Source organism: Schistocerca serialis, unplaced genomic scaffold, assembly GCF_023864345.2.
Source record: "Schistocerca serialis cubense isolate TAMUIC-IGC-003099 unplaced genomic scaffold, iqSchSeri2.2 HiC_scaffold_1362, whole genome shotgun sequence".
NCBI classification, from domain to species: domain Eukaryota; kingdom Metazoa; phylum Arthropoda; class Insecta; order Orthoptera; family Acrididae; genus Schistocerca; species Schistocerca serialis.
Genome location: NW_026047583.1, coordinates 10,997,565 through 11,009,247, shown reverse-complemented (window position 1 = coordinate 11,009,247; position 11,683 = coordinate 10,997,565). Strand labels below are relative to the sequence as shown.

The following is an 11,683-nucleotide window of genomic DNA, read 5'->3' as shown; positions in this document are numbered from 1 at the left end:
TAAGAAGGAACATCAGCAAACTCATATGGTTTGCAGCAAAATCCAAAATATGTGTGTACCACAGAATCAAAACACCTAGACTTTATGAGAGAACGTATTTGGAAAACCAACCAGAACGTAATGGTACCCAAGTGAGAGGAGTAGGAAATTTAAGGATTTATTGCTTTATGTTCTGAAGATACAGCAACGTCAATTGTCCTGATAATGAGGATGACCTGTAAAATGAAGTTGAACATTGCATTATCAACTTGACATGGAGCCTTTGTTTTTATTTATTTATTTATTGCTTGCATCATTATTTTCCTCGGCAAATTCTAACTGAATTTAGTATTCATTAAGTAAGGGCCACTTGATGAACAATTCTGTTACTTACACTGGAAAAGCTATTAAGTTCATAAATTCACCTTTTCTGCCCATCAAAGAGAGAGAGAAATTGACTGGCTAGTACCATAGGAGGATTGCTATGAATTTTTAAATTAAAGAGTCAGAATGTACTTACTTTACAATGTCAACAGTTACAGAAGAGATAGATTGCTGCTCATTGTAAATGTGACACATGGCCTACTACAGGAACGTGGAACACCCTGCACAACATGGAGCTACACATAACGTGCCCAATTTCAATGGCTGATTCACAACACAGGCAATCTGTGTTGTCACATACACCACCAGCTTTTCTGAACTCTGAAGACTGGAGTTGTTCTTAAAACACATTCCCTGCTCCTGAAACCATCCCTGCCTCAGCCTACAGTAACCTATTGCCCCCCTTCTTCCAAACAACCCCATCCCACCCTTTCCCCATTGTCCTATCATCTCCTCCCAAGCCACATCCCCACTGTGCATGGCTCTCTGCAAGTGAACCAACCAGTCCCTTTTTTCCTTTTATGTGCTCCTTTCCTTTCTGGTCCGTTTCCTTTCCTTCCCTCCCTCCCTCTCTCCCTCACAAATCTACACCAGATAGCCTCATCTGCCACATCTAGTCCCTGCACACTCCGCTAAGTTGCACTGTTTCCTCCTCTTCAACCTGTTCAGGGCTGTCCCTTTACCTGCTCTGCTCCACTATCGATTGTTAATTCTGTTTAATATGTTGGTCTGGCCTGAGCAGCCAGAGATATTGCGTGGTGGTGGTGGTGGTGGTGGTGGTGGTGGTGGTGGTGGTGGTGGGGTAGTAGTGGCAACTGCCTGTAACACTAGTTTGTTCTTGTAACATTTGTGTATATGGCCTTGATGTGCTGGTACCATGAACAGCTGAAATTATGGTGAAACTACAGCCATTCCTTTTTCTTGTTGCTGTGTTGTTCTACTGTGTGACTTAACCAATCAAACCCAATTTAATTTTAGTCATTATATATTCTGTATTTTTGGGAAACTGTGTCCTTGCAAAAAAGGCACCTGTGACACTTTTTATCATGATGACCTTGCTGTTGGGCACCCATGAGATTCACACCCACATGAGGTGGCTAGACTAAGTGTTTAAACTCAAAAGAGTGTTTTCAGAATCACTTGGCAGCAATTCCGGATGTGTGGAGTGTCGCACTTACCTGCTGGAATCACTGCAGTCTGTTAGAATGCACAATGTACACTGGATATAATTGGATGCAAGTGATCAGCCAGGATTCTTAAGTACATGCCACCTGTCGATCATATCTAGACATATTAGACGTGTCCGTCCCTGGTTGCTGAGTGGTCAGTTCAACAGAGTATCATACCTAATGGCCCGGGTTTGATTCCTGTCTGCGTCGAGGATTTTCTCTGCTCAGGGACTGGATGTTGTGTTGTCCTTACGTTCATAATTTCGTCCCCATCAAAACACAAGTCTCCAAAGTGGCGTCAACTCGCAAGACTTGCACCAGGCTAACTGTCTACATGATGGAAGGTCCTAGCTACGTGGCATTTCCATATCAGGAGTCCAATATCACTCAAATTGCACATGCCCCACACCATTACAGAGGTTCCACCTCCTGTCATGTAGGGTCTATGGATTTGTGAGGTTGTCTCCATAACTATACACTTTCATCCCCTTGATACAGCTTGAGATGACTCATCCAACAAGCCAACAAGTTTCCAGTCAACAGTCCAAGACCAATGTTGAAGTGCAATTACTGATGTAGACATAGGATGGATTTTCACTTTTATATTGCTTGTTGAACACAACCCAATCATCATGGGAAAGAATAGAAACAGTGAAACCAACGATTCACAGTATCATTCAGTCGCTGGCCTCAGTAAGGAAAATGTTGCAACAAAATACTTTATTATATTCCAACAGGTCTCATCGGTCACAAGTGCCATACTATTACTTTACTTACCAATACCATGCTTCTGTATGACCCAGTACAATGTAGACATTGTGAAGTACACGTGCACACACTATTTTATGGGAAGAGATGTCCAATTTCTTCACAGGATTTACAATATTATTCAGGTCACACATTGTTTGACTTGAACTAGAGTTCTAGCATACTGTATATCATGTGGATGCATGTGCAATTATCTACAAGCAAATTAACAACAGACTAATTGCTCCAAAAAGGAACAATGAGAAAGGGAAGATCAGGAAGATGATGGTGAGGCGAGCAGTCTTGCGATGGACCATCATAGCAACAATAGTTTGGGGCACAGAGGAGTGAATATGTCATGGGAGGGCTTTGAACACCAGCAAGGCCCTAATTACTAGTGACAAACATACCAAATAAACAGAGATGAACAAATACACCACTGGCTGTCATCACTCATGCCCTCGGTACAAACCAAACTGCTGATGTCTGCTTCACTGTGATATCCTTCTGGTTTTGATGGTGAATGGATGACGGTAACTGAGGCATTGTCAAAGCTGTTTGACTTATACATAAGAAATAGCATATTGACCCAGTTCTGATTGCTCCCGCATGATGCCAATAATGTTGAAAACATTTATAGGAATTTTCTTGCCCAAATGGCCTGTCCTCCAGTGTAAGCTGTGCAGGATTCAGCAAACATATGAAGAATGCAGATGAATTTACTTTCCATCAATGCATGTTGTGCATCTTGCACATTCATGAATTTCTAGGTATCCTCCATTGAGACAACTACTATTAATTGGTAGGAACAGGTATTGTTAAAGCTATACAAATTTATCTCAAGGGCCCCTGTGGTTAGAATAGGCCTGCAGTATTCCTGCCTGTAATAAGAGGCAACTAAGAGGAGTCTCAACTGCTTCGGCCTATATGTGATGGTCCCCTCTCATGTTTGACCTCCATTTTTCCAAATTTTTGCGAAGAGCGAACCAATTGGGGAAGGGCACCTTACATGGTGCATTGTGCCCATTGTGCATAGATACCTTTATCCAGGTTTCTCATCGTTGCATTGCCGTTCCGCTAGTTCCCCATCTCTTGGGTGAGGATACATTCCTAGGTGCAATTTCCACCATGCACTGTGCAGTGTTGCTTTTTGTGGAGCTGATGACTATGGACTTCCTTGCACCTAATTCCAGCATAGTAGCCAGTCAACTGTGGTGGCACTGCCATGTACCCTGTTGGTTGTCGCCTCCTTACAACACAGGGATCACTCTGCTGATGACTGCGCCAACTCCGCATATATGCCAAGGAGTAGAGGCCTATCTCCCTGGGGTATTGGGTCTCCAAGCAATGGCCATCCTGCCAAGTGGCCCTTGCTGTTGCTGAGTGGCGCGCGTGGGGAGGGCCTGTGGTCGGAGTGGGTGCCATCAGGGCAGATGACCTGCAATGAAGCGTGGTACATCATCTCTTGCTGGTGGCCATCTACCAGCAGTCTCTAAGCATTCTTGGGCACAATTCAATGCTCAGAAATATGATCCCAAATCATTCCCCTCCCTGGTCACACTGTGGGAGGAGTGTCTCAGGATGGCAGTGACACTTATTCACTCTGGTTGCTAGTTTATATGAAAGCTGAAGGGGAGTCTAAAGTCTAAATTCTTCATAGAGCATTTAGAGGACAAGTTTGGGGAGGTGGAGGGCTTGTCCAAAATGTGCTCTGGGTTAGTATTGATAAAAATGGCATTCTCGGCCCAGTCTCGAAGATTACTTACTTGTGACAAGTTGGGGATGTTTCAGTTACCATAACACACCATGAGAGTTTAAATATGGTCCAGGGTATTATTTTCGATAAGGACCACCTTTCCAGTCTGATGACTTGCTGCACGCCAATTAAGAACGTCAAGGTGTTCGTTACATGTGGCGCATTCATAGGGGTTTGAATGGTAATCAGATTTCTACCGGTGCCTTCATCTTGGCCTTCGAGGGTGATACATTACTGGAGAGGTCAAGGTGATGGTCTACCACTGAGAAATCAAGCCCTCTATTCCTCCCCTAATGCAGTGCCTTAAGTGCTGCAAGTTTGGCCATATGTCTTCCTGCTGTACTTTCTGCCTCACATGTCGAGATTACAGACGCCCATCACATCCCAATACTCCATGTGCCCCGCCTCCCATCTGTGTCAACTGGAGAGACCCTCAATCACGTTGCTCACCAGAATGCAGGATCTTGCAGAAGGAGCAGAAAATCATTGATATAAGACACTGGACTGACTGACTTATACTGAGGCTAAGAGGAAATATGAACGACTCCATCCTGTTCGAATGACATCCTCATATGCCGCTGCAACATCAACTATGATAGCCCCATCAGCTCAGTGAATTTCAGTCGGCTCACCAAGCCGAATAAGTCCAAATGCCCCCTTACCCATGGGGGCACTACTCACCCTGCCCTGTTACTCCTGCTCCACCTACCTTGGGAGCAATCAATTCCCCCCCCACCCCCACCCCACGCATCCCCCCCCCCCCCCCACTACTAATTGGAGATGTCCATCGCTGCTTCTAAGCCAGAGAAATGTCCAACTTGTTCAGCTGCTCTCTCTTGCAAGGGGTCCCTTGGGTCCCTCCCCTCCCAGGTTTCCACAAGTGGGAAGGATGACGCCCAGCGATGGCATAAGTGCCCACAAGCAGCTGGTTGTAGGGCTACGTATCGCCCTCCATCCCAGAGACTGAATTGGTGAAGCCCTCCCAGTTGGTGAAACCCAAGGGACAAGGAAAAAGATCCAAAAAGAACACCTCGAAGATGAAGGAACTTGTGGTTGCATCTAGCCCATCGCAACCTACAAGCTCTGTGTCTGAGGACGAGGTAGAGACTCTGGCATCCGCTAAGGACCTAGATCTCGCCTGACACTGATACAATGGGTGTCACTCACACAGGTGCTCAGTCGGTGGCAGCAGGTGACCCAGTGGCATAATCTCCCTCTTCGGTCCCTTCACGCCTTTCTCAGCCAGGGACAATGTCAGCCTCCAGTGGAACTGCAGTGGTTTTTTCCACCATATTGCTGAGCTCAGACAATTTCTCAGCCTTACCCTTTCCTCTGCATTGCTCTTCAGTAATCTTGGTTTCTGGTGATGAGAACCCCTGCCCTCCATAGCTATGTGGTTTATTACAGGAACCGGGCAGCTTATGACAGAGTACCTGGTGGCGTCTGCATTTATTTCGATCAGTCCCTTTACAGCGACTCTGTCCCTCTACAAATGCCTTTAGAGGCTGTCACCGTTCAGGTGTGAAAAACCTCTGCAGTCTCTCTCTTCCGCCAGATAGTGATGTCCTGCAGCATGTCCTGGCTACACTGATAGTCCAATTGCCGCCTCCTTTCTGTTACTGGGCGACTTCACTGCCCATAAACCTCTATGGGGTGGATCAGTGGCAACAGGCTGAGGCTGCATCTTTGAGCAAGTATTGCTACAGCTCGACCTTTCTCTTTTAAATAATGGTGCCTTCACAAATTTCAGTGTGGCACAAGGCACGTACTCAACCGATGACCTTACCAGCGGCAGCCCTAGCCTATTACCATCTGTCCAGTGGAGTGTGCATGACAACTTGTGTGGTAGTGATCACTTTCCAATATTTCTGTCACAGCCACAGCATCACTCTGCGCAGCTCCCCTGGAGATGGACTATGAATAAGGCTGACGGGGACTTGTTCACCTCCATTGCCACTATTGAGACTCATTCCAATGACGCCACTGATGTGGTGGTTCTCTCGGTCACCACCGGCATCATTACTGCTGCAGAATGTGCCATTCCGTTTTCTTCTGGGTCTCCCCAGTGGAGCACTGTGCCTTGGTGGTCGCCTGAGGTAGCTGAGGTGAAAAAAGATCTCGGGCAGGCACTCCAGCGTATCAAGTGGCATCCCTCATTGGAACACCTCATCGCCTTTAAATGGCTTTGTGCACAAGCCTGCTGCCTGATTCACCAATGCAAGCAGGAGTGGTGGGAAATGCATGACTCCACCATTGGCCTCCATACCTCTCCATTGCTGGTCTGAGCCAAGATTAGGTGACTATTACTGTCAGACCCCCGTCAGCGTACCTGCATTTCCACAGATTGGAACAGTCTGCACTAACTCAGGCAGGATTGCAAACCACTTAGCGGAGCATTTTGCTAAGAGTTCTGCTTCTGTGAATTACCGACTAGCCTTCCACTCCCTGAAGGAAAGGTTGGAACATCAGAGCCTTTCATTTCACACGCGCCGCCCTGAATCGTTCTATGCTCCATTCAGTGAATGGGAATTCCAAAGTGCCTTAGCCACTTGCCCTGATACGGCTCCCGGGCCAAATGGCATCCACTGTCAGATGCTCAAACACCTCTCAGTGGACTGCCAGTGATGCCTCCTAGACCTTTTCAATCATATCTGGGTTGAGGGTGAGTTCCTATAACAATGGTGAGAAACCGTTGTAATCCCTGTGCTGAAACCTGGCAAGTACCCACTGGAGGTGGACAGCTACTGCCCCATTAACCTCTCCAATTTTCTTTGCAAGTTGCTCGAACCCATGATAAGCCAGAGGTTGAGTCGGCTATTTTATTTTCTGTGCCTTCTGGTTCTGTCTCAGGGTGGGTTCGTAAGGGCAGCTCTGCCACCGATAATCTGGTATGCCTGTTGTCTGCCACATGTATGGCCTTTGCCCATCATCAGCATAGGGTCACCATCTTTTTTGACATGTGGAAGACATACAATATGACTGGTAACATCACATCCTCTCTATGATTCATGGTTACGATTTTTGGGGTCCCCTCCCATTTTTATACAAAATTTTCTGTCACTTCGTTCCTTCTGTGTGCAAGCTGTGGCCTCCTATAGTTCCTCCTGAGTTCCCGAGTATGGGGTACCGCAAGGATCTGTATTAAGTGTCTGCCTCTTTTTGATAGGAGTTAATGGGCTTGCTTTGGCAATGGGAATGCCTGTCTCATCTTCCTTGTATGCTGACGACTTCTGCCTATACTATAGCTCCACTGGCATTGCAGCTGCTGAACAGCAGTTGGAGGGTGCTTTCCAAAATGCAGCTGTCTTGGGCTGTAGTGCATGACTTCTAGTTTTTGGCTGCCAAGACCTGCGTTAAGCATTTCTGCCAGCGACACACTGTTCAACCTGAGCCATGGCTTTATCTTGATAACAAACCTCTTGCTGTTGTGGAGACACATCAGTTTCTGGGATTGGTTTTAGATACCTGGTTGACTTGGCTGCCTCATATTTAGCAGCTTAAACAAACGTGCTGGTGGCATCATGATGCTCTTCATTGCTTGAGTCACAACAACTGGGCTGCTGATTGGTCTACCCTCCTACGGCTGTACCAAATGTTAATTCAGTCCTACCTAGATTATGGGAGCCTGGCTTATGGTTCGGTAACCCCTTCCGCATAGCTGTTCTTTTAACTGAATTAAACTACTTCCAGCTAAATGTTTCGAATATTACACTCTCTTTGCTTCCTCTGTGCCTATATACCTGAAAAGTACTAAATTGAGACTGCCCTTTTATAAAGTTATTTGTTGTTATTTCAAATCCATCTGTCTTCCCCTCTATTGCCATCCACTGCACTTGCCCACAAATGATCAAAACATTTCTTCTAACTCTCTCTCTCTCTCTCTCTCTCTCTCTCTCTCTCTCTCTCTCTCTCTCTCTCTCTCTCTCTCTCTCTCTCTCTCACACACACACACACACACACACACACACACATTTCTTTTACAAATTACGGAGTCCATGTTAGCAGTATCAGGAACGAGACTATGAGAATGGCTTGTACTTTCTAAATAGTGTTTAAATATTGAAACTGGTCTGTGTGTTGTAGTGAATTGATGGAGTGCGCTCTTCTTCTTATGGTGGGCATAGGATAGTAAAGAATGACATATTTGTTTGCATTGGACAAATTTTTTTCTGTAGGCTGGACTACAGCATTCAAATTCCTCTTCCTGAAAAGGAGAAAAAATGAAACTGTGGACACTGCATCATGTAATTTCCATCTTGCTTGTTCCATAGCCTGATGAAGCACAGCATTGTTAACAGGCCATCTGATCTCAACAATTGGTCATTATGCCTAGTCAGTAACAGTAGCAAGAGAATGCAATAAATTTCCTTACTAAGTGGCAATCTGCCTTACAGTCTGCACCTTTCAATAGGAGCGAAAGATTTGAGGAGTGGGAAGTAACCATAGTGCCACTTGTCTCTGACACTTCATACCCTCATCATTGTTGAATTCTTTATCATATACATAAATCTGGTATGAGGCATAGTATTATCATATCACAGTGCACACATGGAATGATATCAGTGCAGTCACCTCCAGCATCTTCTGTGCAGATGACTAGTCTGACAATTCTGTACTGCCTTCACAGAGTGAACAAAGTACTTGTTTCTCTTGAATTAGTGCAGTGGTGTAAGTTAAGTTGCCATCCTATTAGCTATTGACACTAGCTGATTGGACCAAAATCGATATACTTCCCATCCATAGGATTAGTTACTTACCACTACTGTAAGCCCTCGGCAAACTACGGACATTTGTGGACCTGATTAAGATATGTTGCTTCCATCTATTACTCCCCTTTTTGTTCCCATTTCAATTTTTCTGATTTTATTTGTTGTGAATGTCATTGCCCCAGTCGAATTATGCCCCTGCTCATGTCACTACTCCACAAGCTTTTCTTATCTGCAGTTTTGTATTTATTGGACGTGTTCACATTGGTCACATTGTGCTGCTGCTATCACATCACCTTCCATCTCTATTAGTCATGATCACAGAGGATACACCAGGCCAAAATACAAAGAAGCTTTAAAATTGCACACATCAACTGCTCTAGCATCTTTCTGATGAAATGCTACAGTGTGACAAAAATGGAGTATGGATGCATTGTCTGTAGCTCTATCGAACTGTGCTCTTACAGATTATTTTAAAGCCTTCAGTTTTGACACTTTGTTTCCCCTCCAAGTGAAGTAAGATTTCCCTTTTTCACATCACAGAAACCAAAATTACATTGCAGATGGTTTTTGTATAAATGTTTTATTAGCTACTTGTAATAGTTGTAACTACATATAACGACTGCCTAATGTTAACTCATGACTACTGAGTACCACACTTGTTCATGATAATTTTCTGGGTAAGCTGTGTATCCACATTGACATGTGGTTCATTTCATTGCACAACATAAAATTTTGGAGATGTTGGAACTCCAATACCGGTATGCTGTTTCCTCACTCCCACTGTTCCTCTGTGTAGTGCCAATATGAATAAATGTTAAGCTGTCACAGTACTTTTGCATTGTGATGCCTATATCATCGATTCCACTTTCACATTGTCCACTTCAAGACATGTGCACTATCTTCTTTGTAAATTAGACATACATTTCTACATAGCACAACGCTAGATTTGTCACAATTGCAGTCAGCTACAGCCACTTGGACTGCAGTAGTTCATGACTTTAGTATGGTGGCTAACAGACTGTGTGCTAACAGACACAAAATACATATTTTCACATAGAGGGAAGATAACTTTCTTGATTCGAACCAACACTGTACCTTGAACAGTCTACATGCATCAGTTAGAAGCAACCTAACAGGGTTGCATGGCCCTCTATCTTAAGTATCTGGGAGAACATTTTCAACATGCTCCAGGACAGGTAATAGCATGCTGGAATCAAACATATGAACTCTGATGATGAATTATTCTAAGATGCAATACTCTGGGACAGGTCAGTTGGCCCATAAATTGACACATATTATGAAATAATAATGTACTGTTCCTCTCAGCATCACATTGCCAATACAAAAGAAAGTGATTAACATATGAATTAACAGTCCTAAGCTACCACAACTACGCTACACTGTGTGGTGTATGACTTGTGATCTCTGCTAAATGGGACTAGAACAGCTAGCCTCAAAAGTTAGGGATCTGCTGGTGATCAGTAACCAGAAATACAGTGGAGACACTGTCAGAATTATATGTGACATATCATCTCCTACCTCCTGACTGACAACCTATAATTTTATAACAGTCTATTACTCCTTTCCCCTTCCATGATCCCTTGGACTATTTCACCAGGTCATAGCTGAGGGGTGTTCATTCCTGCAAACTATACTGTATTTGTCACTGCCAGTATTCTTACACCAACCTTTAAACATCTGGCAGCTATGATCTGCATTCCCACCCTGCTGACTTGCATTTCATCTGCACCTTTGTCTGCTCTGTGACAATGGCTGTACGTGGCAGCTGGCAACCCTAGTGAATTCATATTACTGAGCTATATTAAAAGTCAAATATTTTGTGATTATTCACTTGAATCATTATGCAGTTTCCATAAATGTCACTTCAATAAACTTTCACATCTATCTGTTTGTCTCTGCACCTGATTTGTTACCTCCAATACTGTTTTAATTTAGCAACTTACTAATACAGAGATGAGCATTGCAGTGAGATGACATACTACTGCCATGTTTCAAGGTGTTTGATTTACACTCAAATTCAGTTGATGTAAAGTTATTACACTGCTTAATTTTATTTACTTATTTATTTTTTGCAGCTCCCAAAAAAGTTGCGCATTGAGGAGATACTGGCAGGTGAGATTTTCACTTTCTTCAGTAGCTTAATTATACAATTAAAATAGCATGTAAATGATTTCTTATGTGGTACTTTCCTTTTACTCTTCTTCTTTGGCTTTAATTCATTATTGGTGGTATGCTAAATTATTTCAGTGAATCAGTTGTTCAAAATTTTATTCTTTAAGTTGACACTAAATGTTAATTATGTAGTGCATAATATTTAGTGTATGTTGCAGTTGTGTTAAAAAATGAATACTGTGGTAGACTGTAAGGGAAATGTGATCAAAGATAAAAGAAGACAAATTTTTAAGTACCAAACTGACATTTAAAAATAGCTCTCGATGAAAGTAAGCAATCATTGCCAATAAGCACCCCACTATAAGCAGCAATGTTTAGACCGCACACACTTCATTCTGTAGTCATAGCACATATTTGGCTCATCATCTTGAGATAAATATATTTATGTATACAACTGTCACTCAACATAGCTGAGATTCTTGAAGACGAAATGTCCAATATGATCGGGGACTGGAACAAGTCAACCACATTCACAGCCAGTGATTTGAAACCTCATTGTTGTGTCTTGAAATGAAGGATAGTGTCCCTGTAATCCTTCCTCTCTCCCTCAAACCAGTATTTTTCCACCAGGCTGACATATGAAATAGCCTGGTCCATTTGGGTGCCACAATTGCTGGTGGGTGTTATTGTGGACTGGCACATAGTCTTCCTGGTTGTTGTTCTTCATTGCATCTGCAGGAGGTCTATTGTTGACAATAAATGTCAGCAGAGCAGATTACACCCCAGGAAAGCAATTTGTAGAGCAC

At 43.6% G+C, this 11,683-nt stretch overlaps 1 protein-coding gene across 1 annotated transcript in view; it reads left to right on the top strand.

Moving 5' to 3' along the window:
- The first annotated feature begins 1,084 nt into the window (after window positions 1-1,084).
- LOC126440357 (circumsporozoite protein-like) overlaps window positions 1,085-11,683 on the top strand; it is a 155,611-nt gene continuing 145,012 nt past the window's right edge. The window contains exons 1-2 of the mRNA XM_050090647.1: window positions 1,085-1,165; window positions 10,841-10,877. Of these exons, the coding sequence (XP_049946604.1) occupies window positions 1,085-1,165; window positions 10,841-10,877 (118 nt within the window). The remainder of the gene's footprint in view (window positions 1,166-10,840; window positions 10,878-11,683) is intronic.